At 33.3% G+C, this 22,795-nt stretch overlaps 1 protein-coding gene and 1 non-coding gene across 2 annotated transcripts; both read left to right on the top strand.

The window, feature by feature from the left end:
• The first annotated feature begins 820 nt into the window (after positions 1-820).
• Positions 821-2,463, top strand: LOC108560781 (protein FAM46C). Its single transcript, XM_017918462.1, has 2 exons — positions 821-914; positions 992-2,463. The coding sequence occupies exon 2, from the start codon at positions 1,040-1,042 to the stop codon at positions 2,273-2,275; it is 1,236 nt and encodes a 411-aa protein (XP_017773951.1). The 5' UTR covers positions 821-914; positions 992-1,039; the 3' UTR covers positions 2,276-2,463.
• A 13,741-nt stretch (positions 2,464-16,204) lies between these two features.
• On the top strand, positions 16,205-16,277 carry Trnak-cuu. Its single transcript has one exon. It is a non-coding gene; the product is annotated as a tRNA-Lys (tRNA).
• Positions 16,278-22,795: the final 6,518 nt, after the last annotated feature.

The following is a 22,795-nucleotide window of genomic DNA, read 5'->3' as shown; positions in this document are numbered from 1 at the left end:
TTTTGTAATCTTCTTCTTTTTTTTAATAGTTTTCTTCAGATTTTAGTAACTTTCTCGAAATTATAGATATAATGTATCAAACAGATTCATATGAGTCTATATCGAATTCGGGACAATTCTAATTCAAAATAAAAGTAACTGCGTAAGTTTGTTTGGTTGTAATACCCGGCGAATGCGCAAATAAAAATGATAAAGTTGTAAAAATGTAAATAGGAATGATGTAGTGCTATCAATATGTGTTCGATAAGTTATTACGTTGATGATGATGTATAGGGAAAAAAAACATACAAAAGTAATTGCGGTTGTTCGTTTCTCATTGACGTACGTAATTTTAGTGGGGCTTCGTATCTGTAATTGCGGCCTTGCGCTTGAACTTAACAATTATAGAATGAGAGCGAGCGAGAGAGTAAATAAATAAATGGTAACTGACTGCAACAAGTTTTTGTTTTTTTTTGGTCGTTTATGTTGCGTGGGTTGATTGAAGATAATGTTGATGAGGTTAGGTTAAACGTTGCGTGGGCGGCTGCAGGCTCGGATCGATAGTTTTCGGGGGAAACTTTTGCGACACCCACACGCCCGAAAATTGCTCTCTTCTGCCGAAGGGTTTTTCCGCGTGGGCGTCATCCCCGTCGCTGCACGGATCTGCACACCCTTTGCGCCCACGTCGGAAAGCAGAGCCGCCCACGCCGAAATCAAGAGCGCGTGACGTAACTCAGTTGTGCGGCGCCGCTGCTGCGTATCCTAGCAACTCGGTGGCGGTTACCGACGACGTCGACTGCTGCTGCGATCACGTACATTCATATGTAGTTTGGCGTCGCTCGTATATCTGATACGTTTTGTCGTCGTAGTCGTCGTCGTCGTGCGTGTTGCGCGCTATTTTCAGACAGATATTATTGCCGTCTGCGAGTGTTGCGGTGTGTGAGAGTTCTATATTATAAATACATTTAAAAAAAAAATTGTAACATTAATTGATGGTGTTTGTTTGTTTCAGTGCGGAAACCTGAACGTGTCAGAGGATCATCAGAAGCATCGAGTGACGATGGACGCAGGTGGTGGAGATGTTCTCGGTGTTGTCGCGAAGGATGCTGAATCTCAGCAGAGGTTGGCCGTGCTCAGTTACGAGCAGGTGAGGCGATTGAACGACGTTATGGACGAGGTGGTGTGCATCCACGGACGCGGCAACTTCCCCACGCTGGAAGTGAGGTTGCGCGACCTGGTGAGCGTCGTCAGGGGAAAGTTGGAAGCGGACACGGCGAACGGGGGCGCCGGCATGAAGGTGCGCGACATCAGATTGAACGGTGGGGCCGCCAGCCACGTGCTCGCAACAGAATCGCAACCGTACAACGACCTGGACCTCATCTTCGGCGTGGAATTCTCGAGCGGCAGAAACTACGACCGCGTCAAATCGGCGGTGCTCGGTTCGCTGTTCGACCTGTTGCCGGACGGTGTCAGCCGCAAACGCATCACCACCTGCAGCCTGAAGGAGGCCTACGTCAGCAAAATGGTCAAGGTGAACAACGACGGTGACCGTTGGTCGCTGATCTCCCTGGGAAATTCTCGTGGCTACAAGAACGTCGAACTGAAGTTCGTCGATACGATGCGTCGCCAGTTCGAATTCTCCGTCGACTCCTTCCAAATCATCCTCGACTCTCTGCTGCTCTTCTACAATTGCAGCGAGCTTCCCATCAGCGAGAACTTCTATCCGACCGTCGTCGGTGAATCAGTGTACGGCGATTTCCAGGAGGCTCTGTATCATCTGCAGAAGAAGCTCATCTCGACGCGGCATCCCGAGGAGATCCGTGGCGGCGGCCTCCTGAAATACTGCAACCTGCTAGTCAAGAATTACAGACCGGCCCGACCCGACTGCATCAAGACGCTGCAGCGTTACATGTGCTCGCGCTTCTTCATCGACTTCCCCGACATCGGTCAGCAGAGGGCCAAACTCGAGAACTACCTGTGGAACCATTTCGTCGGTCCCGAGGAGGAAACACTCAAACATCAGTACCTGGTGCATCTGCACGACGTCGTCGAGGAGTCCACCGTCTGTCTGATGGGACACGAACGACGTCAGACGCTCACCCTCATCAACAACCTCGCATGGCAAGTCCTCTGTCAGCAGGATCAGCAACGTCTGATGTCGCAACACCAGCAGCAGCAACAACCTCAACCTCCTCCACCCGGCACCTTCGTCTACGGCTGCTACATGTATCCGGTCCTCTCCACCTACAACTATCCTTGCACGTGCAACGCCACCTGGATGCCATGCTCGACGTGATCCGCCGACATCTTTGAAAACAACAAAAAAAACAACAACATAAACATCAACGTCATCACGATAATATGAGGGACACGCGCCACCCGCGATCATTCTCCACTAGTGTCGCGTCTATTGCGTCCGATAGACTCGCGAATCCACTTACAACAACAAAAAAGAAAAGTGCGCGAATCAAACAAAAAAAAAAACAAAAAATTTACAAAAAAAAAAACTAAATTATTAATTCTTAGTTCACACACATATACAATATACAAAAATAATCACAATGACTGACGTTTTGCGTGAAAACAAACAAAAAAACAAACTCCCTCAGCAACAACAATTTGTTTAAAACAAAATCATTCCGGAAGCAACCAACCAACCAATATATATATAAATATATTTAATAAATATTCAATTATATGAATCGAAAACGACTAAAGGAAGAGAAAAAAAATAAACCTATGAGGCTGAAACGAGTCGACGAAAAGATAAAAATTATTTACTATATATAAGTGAAGAAGTATAGAAATAATTATATACTATACATATATCTATATCTATATAAAGACGCATCATTGGTGTGTGGCTGTGAACACATTCATTTATTATATATACTTTAATCCAGTGCGTATAAATAATAATAATAATAACGAGATAATAAGTAATTTAATCTGGGTTGTGTTTATGTTTCGTTACGAAGGGTTTTCAATTATTATTTACTACTTTTACTTATTACCATTTATCTTTCTCAATTTCCTTCTTTCTTTCTCATTGTACATACAAACAAAAACATACATATATATAAGATAAGATACTATTTAAAACTATTACATTTTTTCTTGTTTGTTTTAAAAAAAGGAGCGCACGCGACTTTTCTTATTTCCATTACGAAGAAGAAAAAGTAAAACAGAGATCTCCAATTATCAAGTAATCCAAAAGAAACGAGAAAACAAAACAAAAAAACTTTTGCATTTTTCCCCTTTTTGTTTTAATTAAGTAATTAAGGTATTTATTGATTTTAACGAGATTTACGTTTAAGTTTCTTTATTCTTATTAATAATAGATGTATATTATCATTATTTTATTTGTTATCTTTGATTTTTAAATTTCGCGCCATGAAACGAATACGCAATCAATCAATCAATAAAAAAAAATAATTAAGTAAGTAGTGTAAAAAAAAATTTAAATTACTTTGATTTCGTTTCGACAACATTACGGGCATATCTATATAGATTCACAAGGATTTTTGCGCCGCCGCTGTCATATATATTTTTATTTTTTTGTTCATTTGTTGCAACGATTATTTTTTTTTTCGATTATATGTACATATGTGAAGGAAATGTTGATTAACAAAAAAAAAATGTTAAGTAAAGAAAATAAGTTAATTAAGTGAAGTGAAGATAAAAAAAAAGTAAATAGGTTATGTAGTAAGAAATTGTAAAATGTACAAGTGATGCTTAGATTGTAAAAAGTAAAAAAACGTGCATGTAGAGGATATATGTATATGAAGTATAATTTTTAAGTGGTAAAAGAGTTGAGAGAGAAAAGGAGAACACGCTGAGAGGAAAACTAAAATGTATATTTTTTTTAAGAAGAAAAACAACAAAAAAAAAATCACGTCGCCCGGAACGCAATAAGTATTAAAAACAAAAACAAAACATTAGAAGCCTATTTTTCTTACGGAAGAGATATTCTATTTTTGGAGAATTACCCTGGTTGGACGCACGACGGTTCGTGAGTAGAGAATAGATGGCGCCTAAAAATAGCCGAAAATGAAAGCTAAAAACACTACTCATAGATGGATGTTAATTAAAAGAGTAAATGAAATATATATATAAAAAGAAATAGTTACAGACACACACACACAGAGAGATGAGTACTTATTTTGCGGGGGTGACCGACTGAAGAGTTATCTATATAAATATATATTAAGTATAAGTTTAAAAACTGTAAAAAATAAAGAGAAATATCTATTATATATATATCTTGAGTATATATATATATTGTATACAAATTATATTGAAAACAAACGAAAATTGGGCGTCGCTAGGATACCCGCCATTTTAAATAATATTGAATGATAGTTTCTATGGCAACCGATATATAATGTGTATATAATATATATTTAACAAAGAAAACGAAAGAAAATTACACAAAAAAAAAATCTATATAAATGAAAAAAAAATCTAAATGAACTATATATATATATAAAAATATATCTATCTATTTTCAATGAATATAATAATTATTACTATTGTACGTTAAATATTATTATTATCATCATTATTATTATAATTTAAAGTAAATAAAAGAAAAAAAAAGCAGAACGAGATAATAAGTTGTATAAAGTGAAAACGAGATGAGATATAAATATATATTATTATTATAGTAGAGAGAGAGAGATGAAAGAAGCAAAAAAACAAGGGCCGGACTCGTATATATTTTTTTTAATCGTTTTAAGGTCCGACCAAAATCTCTCACGTTTTCTTTTATTATTATTATTATTATAAATTCATATTTTTTCTTCTGTGAAAAAAAAAACAAACAAATATTGTAATGTTATATTATTTGGAAACAAAAAAAAACCCAAAAAATAATAATAAACAAAGAAACAACAACAACAAACAAAAAAAAAAACACGAAAAAGAAATGGGATAAATATTTTTATTTATTTTTTTGGAAAAAATTATTTTCAAAAAATCCTTTTACCATCACACCTCCTAATTTTACCTCAACTTATGGATTCTTTTACTGTTTTCGTTTTACACATCACATCAAAGAAGCAATTGAACCTTTTACCAAAAACAATTGAAGCAGGTAAGACAAATTCTGTTTTGTTTTTAAAAACGATTTGATTTTTTTTTCCAATTTTAAATTATTACGTAACATTTCTTTGTGAAATTTCACAGAAACAATTGACAATCTCTTAAGACCTTTTACTTTAAGAATTGCAGCTCAACTGTTTCTATTGCGCACGTAACGAGACAATTGAATTCAAACAGGTAAGACAAATTTTGTTTTTTTGTTTGTTTGTTAGAAGCGATTTGATTTTTGTCAATTTTAAACTATTTATTAAGTTTTTTGGTGAACGTATAGAATAACGTACACTAAAAGCCGCACACATACAGTAAGTAACCTACATTTCATCGATTGCACTTTTACTTCGCGCTGCGAGGCCGGCCGTCCTTGCCACGACCTGAATACCTCCTCATCTTCGTTCTTCACAATAACGAAAAGCAAAAGTGAAGAGAAGTCAAACGAACTGAGCGAGCGATGGCCGAATTATTACGGTGTTACGCAACCAAAAAAAAATTGCTCTTGAAATCAAATTGAAACGAAACCGTTGCTCTAAATTCGCATTTCAATTAATTAAAACTCATATTTTAATACTAAACAAAGACAATTTGATTGATTAAACGTTGTTACTTGCACAAATTTACTGGAAATTTTCATTGAAATATCACAAATATATTGATTTTCTTGAATTAATTTTCTAAAGTATTTGAAAATTTAAATGTTTTTTTCATTATTCTGATTGAACTATTATTTTCAATATCTACAAAATCAGTAAATTACTTTGATTGATTTCATGCATTTTTTTTTTAATTAAATATACAAAACATGTTATTTAGTGAACTAAATCTCCGGATAATGTTTGTTATTGATACACGACGATCAGATCTTAATGGAGATACAAAATGGAAATTAATCGAGTGTTTTTCATCTTCCTTGTTTTTTTCCCCTTCATCCGGAAAACCCGAGTCTCAATTAAAATGACATCAATTCCGAGCGATTAATTAAACATTGATTTTATTCAACAACAAGCAGAAACACACGGCCGAATTGCAATTTATTATCTCCGTCCCCCCTTTGTTTTTTATTTGCTTCTGTATTTTTAATGGATTTCCATCAATTATGCTTCGTTTAATTTTCGTTTCGCATTTAATCTCCCCGACAAAACGTAATTGTTACATTTTATTTTTTGAGATTTTTGATGAAAAAAAAAAACATTGCGACTTTGCATTATTAATCAATATTGATAATTAACAGTTCAAATTTAATAACAGCGTTTTTCTGTCGAGTGACTAAATCGTAGATACGTAGAATTTTTGACGTTTTAAATTGACAGCTGTCATTTTGTGACACTTACAGTGTCAACTAGTGATTTGAGAAATGCTAATATACAATTATATAAAATTAATAAATTCTATTAAAATTTAACAATTATTACACACATCAGCGTTTCTCAAACGTTTTTCTGTCGTGCGACTAAATCGTAGACACCTAGAATTTTTGACGTTTTTAATTGACAGCTGTCATTTTGTGACACTTAAAGTTTCAATTCGTGATTTGAGAAATGCTAATATACAATTATATAAAATTAATAAATTCTATTAAAATTTATCAATTATTACATACATCAGCGTTTCTCAAACGTTTTTCTGTTGTGCGACTAAATCGTAGAAACGTAGAATTTCTGACGTCTTGACGCAAGTTGACAGCTGTCATTTTGTGACACTTAAAGTGTCAACTGATGATTTGAGAAATGCTAATATACAATTATATAAAATTAATAAATTCTATTAAAATTTAACAATTATTACATACATCAGCGTTTCTCAAACGTTTTTTTCTGTCGTGCGTCTAGTCGTCTACGTAGAAACGTAGATTTTTTGAAGTTTTGAGGCAAGTTGACAGCTGTCATTTTGTGACACTCAAAGTGTCATCTCGTGATTTGAGAAATGCTAATATACAATTATATAAACTTAATAAATTCTTTTAAAATTTATCAATTATTACATACATCAACGTTTTTGCTGTCGTGCGACTAAATAGTTTACAACATAGAATTTCTGACATTTTGACGCAGGTTGACAGCTGTCATTTTTTAATACTTAAGGTATCAACTCGTTACTTGTGACATGCTAATACACAATTATATAAAATTAAATTCTATTAAAATTTATCAATTATTACATACATTAGCGTTTATCAAACGTGTTTTTGTGGTGCGACTAAATCGTTTACAACATAGAATTTTTGACGTATGGTGACAGCTGTCATTTCGTGACACATTATACAATTGATGAGACCCATTAGTTGAGAAACGCTGTTATACAATTACAAAATGTTAATAATTAACACAAGAATAATAAAATTACAATTGTACTGTAAACGAAAGAAAGTATTTTCTATTAAATTTCTTAGATTTTTATTTTTCGGTCGCGTTTGTCGTTATTATTGCAACTAATTTGTGGCGGCTCCGATGGAAAGTCGTCGAAAACAAGCAATCGTCTTTTTTTTTACGTAATTTCATTTACTTCATACAACACCAACTTATATATTTATATATAGAAAAAGCAACGTTTCTTTTTCTGCAGTCGTCGTTTGTGTTTTTTTTTCTGTTTTTGTGCAAGCAAGTGCGATTTGTAATTGAAATTTCTCCCGATTTATTTATTGGATTGCGCAACGAGAGTCGTCGGGTCGTCGCGGAGACTTACGAAAATGGAAATTTCCCATTGGGTAATTCGCCGTGTGTCATAGTTCGATTCATCCGCGCTTTTCTTTCGTGCATTTCGGTGACCATATAAAGGAGGAATTTTATCCAGGCTCTTCTCTACCAACACGAACACACACATAATCATTTGAATGCATTTACGTCGCATTAACAACCAAGTCGTTTGCTTGGAACGCTTCCAACTTTTATATATCTGCTCTTTCACTTACAATCTTTATATTCAATGCAATCGTGAATTTACAGATTTCCATTTTTCAGTTTAAATCCTAAAATTACATTCAGAATATTTATTACAACTTCAATTTTTATTGTCTTCACTCTGATCTCAACTCTGATTTTCCTGTGCAAAGGATAGGGCGGATATATCCGCCGCGCATTTAAAAAGGGTTACATTTATAGAATTTTCTTTACTCTTATAATCTCTGACTACATTTAACAAATCCAATTTGTAATTAGTATTTTTTTCTTGTTATTTCACCATTGTTTACTAAATTTATCTTGATTTTACTACAATTTTTACATCATTTCCAACAATTACCTATACTTTTTGTTAGAGATTTTGTGAAGAAGAAAATATTTTGTGATTGTTACAACAACAAAAAATGAATTGGAAATTAACCGAATTCAATGTTTCCTGTTTTCTAGACAAACAAAAACTGTAATTCATTGCAATTGCTCAAAGACGAAGGAAAAAAAAAGATTTTCTCCAGTCACAACATAACAAACGTTTGCCGAGTCACGTAGACAATTTGAAAATCGGTTTAAGCTGTTGCGACAAACCGCGAAAAAAAATTTATTTTCGCATTATTCATTCATATTAATTTCGAATTTAAATAGTTTATTTTTCGTCCTTGAAAGGCGAAGTTCGGCGCAGTTGTTTCCGTCAAAATACGAAATCACTTCCTCCTCCACATACGAAAAAATAAAAAAACAAAAACTATTTTCTATTCAATATTGGAATTACGTCATTCTTGGCGATCTAGGGTGAAAAAGGTTGCAGACTCAACTCAATTGTTTTAACATGAGCGAGAAGAGATTTATTGGAATTCCGGTGCAAATGCTAAGTGAAAGGGCAGGCGGACAAGAAACAACATCTCATCTCTCGTTCGCGTTGTCCATAGCAACAACAATAAAACATTCTCGAATATACATTTGACAGTCGATCTGGACAACAATATTAATATGATTATTATCAATAATAATTGCAATTATGAAGCGGAACGGATGACTTTTGACCTTGCGCTTTTCATTCAATCCGTTTCGCACTCGTTTCATTCATTCATTCACACACACACACACACATAATATACAACGCAACAATCGCATTGTCATTTGCGAAGCGCGTTGCTTCGTTGCGTAACATCTGTTTTTTCACTCTCTCACTCATCCCCCTGGGCAACGGTAACTAAAACTGAAACAAAGGGCGAACAGAAAAAAAAGAACGCGGGTGGCCTTGGCCCCCTTCGAATCATCATTCTGAAACTTGCATAATTGAAGCAAAATGTCTCTTGCATCGTTCTTCAATTTACTTTTAGTGTCACGCTTCAACCGATGATAATAATTTAAACAACTGTTGTTCATCGACGCTTCTTCGCACATTGCGTAACGCTCTCGTCTCGCATTCTTTCATTCAAGGAGCAGGTGATTAACCGATATATTTTGTTATAAATAATCTCTTGAGAAACGCATCTTCTCTACAACATTTTTTTTTTGCTTCTTCCCAACATTCTCAGTCAACTCTCACTTCTTTTAAAAAGTATTCTCAGTTAATTCTTTTTTTCAACAGAATCTAATTTCAAATTACAAAAGTTTAGTTTTTTTTTTCATTAAATATTTTCTTAGTTCAAAAGTTTAATTTTTCATTAAAATCGAAACATCTACTTTCTTTCATAATCTAAATGTCTAGTTCCTTTTTTTTTTTCATTAAATATTATTAGACTTGAAATTGAGAGCTACATCACATTCGATATTGGCGTTCACTCACACAATTTATTAATAATCCTATTAAATTATAGTGATTTCCACCTTGCCAAGGTTATTATGCACTCGCGTATGCACGCCGTACGCCATTTAGTTGACTCGTTCGATCACATAATAACATTGCGCAACTGAAATCTGAACAATTTGAAAAAAATAAAATAAATGTATTCCTCGACATCAATATTATATTACATAGGTAAATCCATTACACTAATAACGAAAAAGCAAAAATATATTGAATCCATGTGCTTCCATTATTATTTAATATTGAAACAGAGTTCATGAAAATCACACAGATTCAAATAAAAAATTTACATTTTATTTCATTAAAATCGAAAGTCATACTACTGCCCAATTCATTATTATAATATCATTTTTGAAGCTTTGACAGCTGTCATTTCCATGATTTAAAAACTGTCATTTCGAAAATCACACTACTACCCAATTGATTATTATATTATAATATCATTTTTGAAGATTTGACAGCTGTCATTTCTATGCTTTAATAGCTGTCATTTCGACGCTTTGACAGCTGTCATTTCGCGACCCATTAAAATGTAACGCAATCCAATATTGGGAATCACTGATCTAGCAAATAATTTAATTTAAATGATAACAAAACATGTTTTACAATAGATTCAAATAAAAAAATTACAATTTATTTCATTAAAATCGAAAGTTATACTACTGCCCAATTGATTATTATAATATCATTATTGAAACTTTGACAGCTGTCATTTCTATGCTTTAATAACTGTCATTTCGACGCTTTGACAGCTGTCATTTCTATGTTTTAATAGCTGTCATTTCGACGCTTTGACAGCTGTCATTTCACTTCTCATTAAAAATGTAACGAGATACAATATTGGGAACCACTGATCTAGCAAATAATTTAATTTAAATGATAGCAAAACATGTTTTACAATAGATTCAAATAAAAAAAATTACAATTTATTTCATTAAAATCGAAAGTCATACTACTGCCCAATTGATTATTATAATATCATTTCGACGCTTTGACAGCTGTCATTTCTATGCTTTAATAACTGTCATTTCGACGCTTTGACAGCTGTCATTTCGCGACCCATTAAAAATGTAACGCGATCCAATATTGGGAACCACTGGTCTAGCAAATAATTTAATTTAAATGAGAACAAAACATGTTTTACAATAGATTCAAATAACAAAATTACAATTTATTTCATTAAAATCGAAAGTCATACAACTGCCCAATAATTTATTAAAATATCATTTTTGAAGCTTTGACAGCTGTCATTTCTATGCTTTAATAACTGTCATTTCGACAGCTGTCATTTCGTGACCCATTAAAAATATAACGCGATCCAATATTAGGAAACACTGTCCTAGCAAAATAATTCAATTTAAATGATAACAAAACGCGTTTCACTCAATTATCCATTATACAACAAAAACAACACACACGATATTGAAATCGTTTTATAGAAATTCAGTTGAAATTCAATTTTGTAAACCACATTACTTAATAACCACTTTCAATACGCGAATTATCCTGAATGCGCTTATTCAGAATTTCCGTTGTCCAGGTGTTTCCGCTTTAATAATTTGCATATTCGACGTACAACGAGTTTCTAATAATTCACGTAAAGACGCGGCTTCATATAATTGATTAAAATCTCTATTCCAAATTGCACAACAAAACCGCAATTTCCTGCAATACTATACAACAAATTCGCTTAACTACTTCCACTGGATATACACTCAAGCTTACAATTCAATCTACAAACATTGCGTTCGCAACCCTATATATACGGATCTGTTTCCTTAATGACAGCTGTCAATTTAATGATAGTTGTCAATTTAATGACAGTTGTCAATTTAATGACAGTTGTCAATTTAATGACAGTTGTCAATTTAATGACAGTTGTCAATTTAATGACAGCTGTCAATTTAATGACAGAACTACAAACAAAAATGTTGGATTTGACAGCAAACTACTTGTTAATTAAATATAATACCGGGGCAATTACAGTGTGCAGGATTGATTCCTTAAAGTTCGAGAGCTTCGTTTGTGCATAATCGATGCGCATTATTGCAAATTTGTAGGAGAGCTCCGAGAAATTCTGCCGCAAAGTAAAGAGACGCAGATTTTCGAGGCTTAATATTTCATATGATCTAAACTTCGTCACTGAACTAATCTCAAACTCTAAATTAACAGCTATAGCGTACACTGACTGATATTTAATATGCGCACAATTGTCAACTTTATGAAATTTTTCACAGTTTTCGAGAATTTTCTATAAATAATAATATTTATTGCAAAGGACGCAATTTCGAATTAGTCTTGGATTTGTGAAGAATCTTAATTGGAATTTAATGAGCAAAATCTCATTTCATTTCTGCGATTCTTTTCATCGATTCGGCTCGTTTATTGCAAATCGATCGTTCATCGAAATTTCAATGAAACAATGGCTCTTTGTTCCAAAGGAGATGCTAATAGTAATTTAATCAAACGAAACAAAAAAGAAAAAGACAAAACGAAATTAAAAAATAAACAACAACGATTTTAATTCGGAGCGATCCCAGAGGGCGTCGGCAATTTAGACGTTAAAACAAAAGCGCACCTTCTCTTTTTAGAAACAAAAGAAAGAGATGTTTCTATTGTTTTCCAATGTAGAAATATTTGTTTCAAATACAAACTAGATTAGTTCAGTTTTTTTTTATCAATTAATTAACTTAATTAAATTGAATCTGTTGTGTAATTTGATTAAATTAAAATCAATTGGAATAACTACGGGAATCGCAATTATTAATAATACAATTTACTATTGCACTGATAACGCAATCAAATATTTAAAGAGCATTAATAATGAAAATCACTGCTAATGCTACAGTCAACAAAATTTTATATAATTCAAACACACAAATTCACATTTATAAATTAAACAAGTAATAAATTATTGTTACATTTTTTTATATAGTTTTAGTGAAATTCAATAAAATGAATTTAAATCATATTTTCATGAATTTCATCACGATTTTAACGTTTTCAAAAGTCAATGACTTGTTTATTTTTTATTTTTTGGTTGATTTGATTACTCACCGTAATTATGAATTCCGCTTAAAATTTTTGTATCCTGAATCCGGTATTTTAAATATTTTATTTGTTGTTTACTTCTTCTGATTTTATAATTTCTTCTAAAAAACAATTTTTTTTTGTACGTTGAACTTTAACATCAAAATTCAATGTCTCCACATTTTTTATATTATCTTATAGAGCGTTTCTTAACCTATGAGCTTTAATATTGTTTAGTCTTAAATTAATGACAGCTGTCACATTGTAACAAAACGTCAAAAGTGTATGTAATAAGCAATTGGGTAGCGAAATGACAGCTGTCCCTTGTCATCAAAGTGTCAAATTTTGTACATTTAAGCTAATTTCTCATAGATTACTGAATATTCAGTGAATTGAATCATACTATATAAATATGTTGATGTTATAGTTCTTGTGTTGCAACACGCGTTCGATGTTTCTAAAACAGAATTTCGTCAGGACGATGCGACTTCATAACAGAGCGTTAAATCGTACGCCGTGAATTAATAAATAAGGACGAAAACGAAATAAAAATCCTGATTAGCATATGGAGCAATGTGTGGATTCGTGCCGAAAATAAAGCAAAAATAATGTAAACTGGTTCGATTATAGCATCGAATATGTAAGAACGTCGACGACTACGACAACAAACAACAACGAGGACGAAAATACCAGATGCAACCGATAATGAAACGATCGCAAGAGCCGCGCCCGAAACGCGCGATGAAAGTTCAAGGACGCGTTTACCAGAGGAGACCTTGATTTGCTATTTTGTTTCAGCTTTTGTTTAAACTTCAACGCTTGTTATGATTTGATGAATGTTTGCTATGTCCCATTCGCCTAAACAGGGAAAGCCTTTATTGGCCACCAGTTGAGCACCGCATCTGTTGCTTCAGGACAACTCAAACAAAAGACCCTCGTCCTCCATGGACCACTAAAAAATAATTTCGGCAATAAAACGAACAACCTAAAAGACAAACTCAACAGAAAATTGTTAATTTTCAACCGCATTAAATTAACTTCAAAAGTTGATTATTTCTTATTTGTTTAATTTATTAATTGATAAAGGTGGCAATCGCTAGCCCGACAACCGAAATTCCGGATGGCTCAAAATCCCGACTACCATTATACCGACTATATCAAAATCCCGACTATATCGAAATCCCGACAGTGTCTTTTATTATTATAAATTTCTAGAATAACATTTTTATGGTAATCGGGATTTCGATATAGTCGGGATAATGGTAGTCGGAATTTTGACATAGTCGGGATTTCGTACGCCGAGATTTTGATATAGTCGGGATTTGAAGTGTTGGGATTTCAATAGTCGGTCTTTCGGTTGTCGGGCTTGCGATATAGACCCATTGACAATTGTACATAATCATATAAAATATGTTATTATGAAATTAATACAATGATTGTTTATACTTTATCTTTGTATATACAATTATAAATAGATGACTATGTAAAATAGTGCTAGTAAAATAGTCAATATTAATTATGAATTAAACCGTGAGATGGCATCAATTTCCAATTTTGAATTTGAATCTTCTCAGTTGGTAATATTTCGACATATAAACGAGTATGCGTGCGCATTAGGTTTTTTCGATAAGTTGTTTAAATCCAAAAACGTTTCGCAATTACATTTTGTCATTATAGAATCACTGAAATAATTTAGTTTAATTTATTATAAATTCAAAACGACGCACTAACTCAATTCCTTGTATTTATTCGTTTCTACAGAGTTTTATTTTGCATTTCTCAAATTTAACTTTTAGCACAAAATATCAACAACTGCGTTTTTATTGTTGCGATAAACAAAATTTTTTTATTCTGTTGAAGTAGGCGAGAATGCAATACGTCGCAGTAGTTCACGTTCCTCACTCAAGGCAGCTCCGATTTCTTTAGATTTATTAAAAAAAATCGCTGAAATTTTGGAACTATACAAAACCGCAGTTCTGTGCAAGTTATGTAAAGATGTCAAGACAAGCAAAAAAACGTGATTAATTCAATAATTAATATTTGAAAACAGAAATAGGTTACGTGATGGATTTTGTTTTGTTTTTCTTCATTTGTTATTGCAAATTATAAGCACTTGTAACATAAATTTAACTAGAAAAAAAAGTAAACGATTGGATTCGTTATGAACGAATTGATTGCCGATTCCCAATTTCGGTTTGCGAACTCTGCGACGTTTTAATTAATTTTCGTGCGTGGGCGACGATCCAATCGATTCAGCCAACTATATTATTATTATTATTATCATGATCAGCATCATCAACAAATGTTCCAATGCGAAACACTCGAATCGACCACACACCCATTCGCGAATGAAACAAATGAACAATGCAGAGAGAAACAAATGGCAAACGTACATACACATGGAATAAATATATACATATAAATAAATGCAACAACAGTAAATAAGAGTTTTTCGTTTGAAAAACAAGTCAAGCTAAAAGGAAAGGTCAGAAATTAGAAAGATTCCGTTGCGTCCCTGAGAGTCTTGACAGTATTACTATAGTAGCAGTAGGTAAGTGGTCTTAAAGTGATTTCTATTTCAATGTTATTTTTGTAATTGAAAATTGTGATTCATTAATTTTTATAAAATTTCTTTGCAACTTTTCAATATGAGATTTATGAAAGTAAATTTTAATTTTAAATGCATTTTTGAACGTTTTCGAAATTAGGAAATATCTAATGATAATTACACAAGCTGGAATTTCTGAAGAATTCAATATAATTATAGTAATTAAGTGTTGTGAAAGACTTATTGACATTAAAAGTATATAATAAATAGATAATTGCGAATAATGAATTGATGAAATATTGTTCCAAATTAATAATAATGAAGCTAATAAATCTGAATGCGATTCTAACACTATCTAATTTAATTTTGATAATTAAATTCAGTTTGGCGGTAATTAATTAAGAAGTTACGCATTAATTATATTTTCGCTGTTATTTGGGGTGGATGTAGGATGTAAGGACGTGATTTATATCATCAGATATGCTCTTTGTGCGAAAATCCGGTTATTCCGGTTATATAAATCCATCTGGGGGCTCCGGCGTTACGCCAATTTGCAGCGGCTCAAAGATGCCATCATCATTAATAAGGGTCAGAAGCATCCGCCCGTCTCCTACGGGTGTTGATAGAGAGAGAGAGAGAACCACAAGCAAAGTTTAATTGCGTAATCCAATTACATCGACTCTCAAAAACAAAATGCATTTTTTAAAGTTTCGTAATAGTATTTGATTTTTCTGTTGTAATCGTAGCTGAATTGTTTCAATTTCAATCTGTTCGAGTTATGCAACTGCATTTGCGCGTGTAACGTGACGGTAGCGTGGTTTCGGCTAAAACTACAGTTTGTTATCAGCCCGGCTAGCTCAGTCGGTAGAGCATGAGACTCTTAATCTCAGGGTCGTGGGTTCGAGCCCCACGTTGGGCGATTAATCTTTTTGTTAATCCCTCATCCACAACAAACTAATTTTTATTTAATTAGATTGATCTGTTTTTATATATTTAAACAATTTGTTTTGAAAATTTTCAAAGTAATAAAATTGTCCTTATAATTTTACATTGTAAGGGAATTACATGATGATTTTCAGTCGTTGCGTCGTTATTTTCAGTGCAATAAAAGCGTAATCGCGCACTAATCGTCTTATAAACTACATACATTGTTATTGCTGCGAACAAAGATTCGTAGCGATTAATTTATATGGGCTGTGCAATTAAGGATAATGCGAATGAAATGTAATGCTAATATAGAAGTTTTATTAAATTGCGTTTATGGTGTTGTGTTTGCTCTTGTTTCGTTTAATAAAGCTATTTACAACTGCGACGCGTACGAACGCGGTGCGGCGCTAATCGATCGAACAAATAGGAAATAATCCCGCATCCTACAAACATATTCACTTAATTACTACACGACTACGTTAATCGCCAATAAAAAAAATTGTTTACAATCTATCAATTAAATCTATCTTTTTACATGTAAAATACAAAATATTGCACTTATACTTCAATTTATTTTTAAAGAAACTTTTAGTATTTTACTCGAAATTTAAAATTATATTAAAAAAATATTATTTCCCAACATAATTTAAAATTTATAGAAAATTTAATACAAATAAATACAAAAAATTCAAAGATTTTAAATGTTTACAGTTTATTTAATGCTGATTAACGTTTACATAACTTTGTTATTTAATTTTTGTTAGATGCATGTGCTTTTACAATTGGAATTATTGTATATGATTGCAGTGAAATGAGACAAAAAACATGGCAGGACAAGAATATAATACATATAAATTATTCATTGCGTTTGCACCGCAATTACACCACATGATAATTAATTTGTACATGGAGAAGGCAAACAAAACAAAAAAAAACAATTGGATGTAATTTTTAAACTGCAAAACTAAGATTTACTTCACTGTACATTTAGTTGCCCACTCACAATTAATAAATAAAAATAAATGAATACCGAATGAACATGAAAAAGAATCAAATTTAGATTAGAATTTTTATATATTGTCTCAAAATTCAATTTAAATTTATTTGTTTGTTTGTTTTAATAAATGCGTTTGCAAACTGTTTTAAATGGAGGAAAACTGTTTGATTCTCTTTGTGCAAAGTGCGTCGACGTGTTTCATCGATTTAATTAGAAAACTCAAATAAAATGCAACAAACGACAAAATGGTTTACAACCAAAACGGATTATCTAAATCGAATCTGTTTCGTTGCCTTTCATTAATATTGTAATTGAAATAGTGTTTTCATTAAGATTGATTGGTTTGACTACTACTTCATAGATATAGATAAATCAGGAACGAAGTTTGAGTTAATTGCATATTTTTGCTTAATTTTACATCAGAATTGCAATTATTGTTTAATTTGTTTGTGTTTCAGATGCCAAGGACAAACTACCGTTGTTAACGACGCTTACGGTCCCTAAGGATTACCGTTGTCAAGGATGTGATGTCATAGTTGTGAACTTTCTTGAGCGTATAAGGACGCTAGGCTGTTAAAAATGCTCTGCTCTTGGTATTAATTATGTGTAGTTGTTATACAATTATGTTTAATTCTAATTAATGTTTTTTTCGCAGGTTTATAATCGATGCTGCATAGTTGCTATGGACGCTTTAATTCTAATTAATGTTTTTTTCGCAGGTTTATAATCGACTGCTTAGTTGCTATGGACGCTTTGAGGTTGCTAGGACGCTTTACGGTTGCTATGAGCTTTGAGGTTGCTATGGACGCTTTGAGGTTCTACGGACGCTTTACGGTTGCTATGGACGCTTTGAGGTTGCTACGGACGCTTTACGGTTGCTACGGACGCTTTGAGGTTGCTATAGACGCTTTACGGTTGTTATGGACGTTTTGAGGTTACTACGGACGCTTTACGGTTGCTATGGACGCTTTGAGGTTGCTATGGACGCTTTGATGTTGCTATAGACGCTTTGAGGTTGCTATAGACGCTTTACGGTTGTTATGGACGCTTTGTAGTTGCTAAGGACGCTTTGCGATTGTTACGGACGTGTTACAGTTACATAACATGAACTAATATTTCAAACGACGCTGTAGAATTTCTTCAAATAAGGTAATTGTTAATGTTAAAGACGTCGCCTATTAGCCTAATTGAGATCATTTCCAAGAAGATGAATCCCCCATGGAATTGTCGTACTTGATGGAGAGAATCCAGAACGTTGTAGGATAAAAATACCTTTTGCAAACTCGTTTTTGTTGCGCCTCGTTATTGAAGATAATCAAAATGTTGTCGTCGTCGTCGAAAAAGGGGTGCTGCAAAAGGTAAAATATCATTTTTCTTCATCGTATTCCATTTCCTATACAGTTTTTCTTCGAGCGAACAAAACAAAAACAGCAAACGTCTAGTAGTATTGTGTTTCGGAAATGCGAGATCGCTGCACACGCACTCCTCGTGTGATACCATTTACGCCAGACAGGTGAGAGGAAAATGGACTCAGGGTCGCCACGACAACCGAGGCTGTGTTCTCTCTCTCTTTGCTGTTGCTGTTATGGTTACCTCCACCATAAAATAAACAACATTTGATGCCACTGACATCACCCGCTCCTCGCATCAGCTCCTTCTTCTTCTTCACAGTTATTATTGCAGCCGTTTTTGTTCGGAATTTAATTAACTCTTTCTCTCTCTCTCTCCTTCTCAACTCTTCCTTGCTCATCTTCTATTGCGCGATGTTGAGAAGAAGTCGATCGGTCTGATATGATGAAACAGCAACGAGCAGAAAGGTCGCGCGCGAAAGGAGACGCAATTTCTCGCTCGCTCGTTCAGATTTCCTCAACCAGATTTATGCGCAGAAAATTAATAACAATTGCTCCGGCTTCAACACGTGAACTGCGTTATTTATGCATCATTAACTCCTCCACAAAATGTTACCAGTTTCTTTAAATGCACATGCAACAACTACAAAAAGTAATCAATTCAGTTTACATTTAATTACCGCAAAGTTTAAAAAGTGAATTACGTAATATAAACGTATCATAATTCAAATCGTAATTTTGAACAATTATAAAACAATTACATAATAATACTTATAAAATCTAAATAAGTAAATTTAATCCCGATTAACATTGAATGGATAAACTTTCCCGGTAGAAATTTACCATTTTATGATTATAACTTAAATCTAGTGGTTTGCAAAACTTAAGCCTATTTGTTGTTTCATAAATACATTTAAAACTTTCAATTTTACATAACTTTACATAACTAATAGAATTTATGTTTGATTCGACTTAACTAATATATTTGTAAAGGAAAAGCGCCAATTTTAGATTGAACAATTATAAAACAATTACATAATAATACTTATAAAATCTAACTAAGTAAATTTAATCCCGATTAACATTGCACGGATAAGTTTACCATTTTATGATTATAACTTAAATCTAGTAGTTTGCAACACTTAAGCCTATTTGTTGTTACATAAATACATATAAAATTTTAAATATAATTGAAACGCTCGCAGCGCCTCTGACGGCTGCGAACGCGTTATTATATAACGCTTCACATGGGGGCCAGTTGTAGGCAACGGTGGTTACATCACATTGATAGCTCATTGATAGCGATAGATGTCGCCACTAGTATTGCAGGGTTTGCGTTGGTGGCGCCCTCTTATGGCTTTAACAAGGGGATAGACGGCTTTGATCCTTGCTTCCTGGCTACAACATGCGCACAAAGAAAACATTACTCGTTCGCGTACGTCGTCGTCCTCCTCATCATCACCATCAACATCGTCGCCGTCGTCGCGACGTTCTTGATTCGTGGCGCGTAGGTGTGGATGCTGCTTTGTATTTATATATAGCCGCGATAAACGAGAGCAGTTGTGGTGTTTCGACTATACGAAGATATAGAGTAAACTGTATTAGTCAGCGTTGATAAGGAGTATGTTATTGTGACCCTACTATCACGACGGAGGTTTTCTTACGATTTTCTTTTACCTGAATCGCCTGGGCCTTTGGAACAGGTAAATTGACAAGATGAATGCGTGAGGAGACAAGACCCTTCCTTTCATCATCTTAGAGAAAGAGAGAATTTAATGACCTTGCCCTTGCGCCTCCCTCCGTCATCTCATCCAACAAATATCATAATAATATCTCTAGATAAGAGTATTTCTACTACTAGTTCACTTTCACTTCATCCAATGGATATCATCATCATCATCAACTCCAGCAAAGAGATTCGTTTTCTCGCCGCCGCGAGTTTACGAATTGAGCTGTTGTCATAGTGATACTCCACACACGAATACTCTCGTATTGTAATATGTAACAATTTTTCCAGGAATCATTGATTTCCTCGCAACAATAATTTCAGTTTTGCATACAAAAAAAATATACAAGTAAATATAACAACACACACACACTTACATCATCATTACCATTAAAATACACCGTTACCTGCATTCGGAAACGCCTTTCCATCACTTAAACTACAAACTCTAATATCAATACTTTTACTAAATACAATTAATAATAAATCAATAATTACATAATTTCTATAAAACTTTGCAACTTTGATATTACATTCAACTAGATTTAAGTTTTTTTTTGTTATTTTTTTAATTATTCAACTGACGAATGTTCAAAAAAGATTACCATTAAAATCTAAATAAATCTACGAAGCTCATCAACAATAACAAAAAATATCAAGACGGATTTGGTGGTGTAATTAAAATTGAATTAAGGCTGTGTGTCGCTTTCCAATGTCGCTGTAGCTCATTTAGAAGCGCTTAATTGACGACCGCTTCAGCTATAGTCAACAAACGACTTGGAAGACTAGAAAAGTCATTATTATCATCGAAACTCACCACAGTTTTATTCATGAGATTCTATTTATCTATCTTTTCACCAGTACGCGATAATTGTATGTGAGAGAGTGAAAAAATCACAACCGGAATTCCTAAAGTCACGTGACGCGCGCGAAACAAAACCGCATAAAACAATAATAATAATAAAGCGCTAATGCGATTGAAGCATTATATCACAGATTTTAACTTGTAAATAAAATAATATTTAGTTTCGTTATCAGGAATTTGTGTGATAGTCTTATTAGAATTTTCTATCGCTCTACAACATGAAATAGATTACATTTTTGAAGAAAACTAACATTTTATAACATTTATTTGACAATTCTTACGAAATGCATTTACATAACTAATAAAATGTATGTTTGATTCGACTTAACTAATAGACTTGTAATGGAAAAGCGGCAATTTCATATTGGTTTAGATTTGGATAAAACAACCATTTCTTAAGTTTTGTCAGACCCGATTGTTAGAACCAATAGAATAGTTAAGAGCAGGGTTTGGCCGATCCCATCTTGAGCGTTTAGCGATATGATTTGCAGCTGCAACTGTTGATCTTTATCGCGACGCACAGATCAGCAAAAAAACGTCTTCCTATTGGAAACTTCCAAATTTTGATTACTTTCTTATCGCATTCGTGACCCAATAAGAATTGTTTAAACGTCCAAAGCAGATGTGATTCGTCGACGAAGACTGACTTAACATAATAAAAGTCTATTCAGTCGACTTTTATTATGTTGCTTAAATACAGATTAGAGTAGTAGTTATAAGGGGGTGGCGTACATGCGAGCTTGAGCATTTTAAATATTTACAAGGTGACAGTAAAAAAAAGAAGAAGGGTTAAATTGATGCTAGCTGGAAGAAAATGGTTAGGGTTAGTTGTCAGGGTTTCGTCGACGAAGAAGACACAGCGTGTTTTAAAACCACACAAATCAATCATTTAATTTTAATTCCTTTATTATCCTAAATTTTCGAACACTTTTATTTGGATTAAAAAAGAATGAAGAACAAATATAGAGTAAATGAAATTGTAGTTTATAATAATAACAATAGTGGTAAAGCTGCTGCGCGTAGATAACCGAAATGCAAATGGAATTTGCTACATTCGAGAACAATCCTATTATAATCCGTTAATCTCATTATAATTAATGAAATTATTGCTTTGTGAATTGGAATTCTAAGAAGACAATTTCATTAATAATTTCTTTAAAAAAAGATTAATTTCAATATAAAAATAGAGATGCAAAGTTATTTTCAGAGATATATCGATGATGTAATTGAATTAAACTTTGGCGCCATCCCACGGGTCGGTCATAAAGTTTACGACGCCTTTAAAAAAAGTATGTCTTCTACATTCTAATAATATAATTTGTAACAATTCTTGCAATTTTCATCCTGATTTTGAATAATTGTTCAAATACAAACTAGAAATCAAGGCCATCTGCCGTTTGCGCTGCGAGGATGGGTACAAAAAAAAAGAGAGTCGTGACGGTTCATTGCAGTTTTAATTAAAACCGTGACACACTTTTTTTCCTCATCACATCAACATCATCATCATTGCTGCGATTCTTTGACCCGTTTGTTAACATCACAGACAGCATTAATAAATCTGAACAACATCTCG

Source organism: Nicrophorus vespilloides, unplaced genomic scaffold (genome assembly GCF_001412225.1).
Source record: "Nicrophorus vespilloides isolate i.1.1-1 unplaced genomic scaffold, Nicve_v1.0, whole genome shotgun sequence".
Lineage (NCBI taxonomy): Eukaryota > Metazoa > Arthropoda > Insecta > Coleoptera > Silphidae > Nicrophorus > Nicrophorus vespilloides.
The sequence above is the reverse complement of the archived record's forward strand: the minus strand, read 5'-3'. Positions and strand labels throughout refer to the sequence as shown.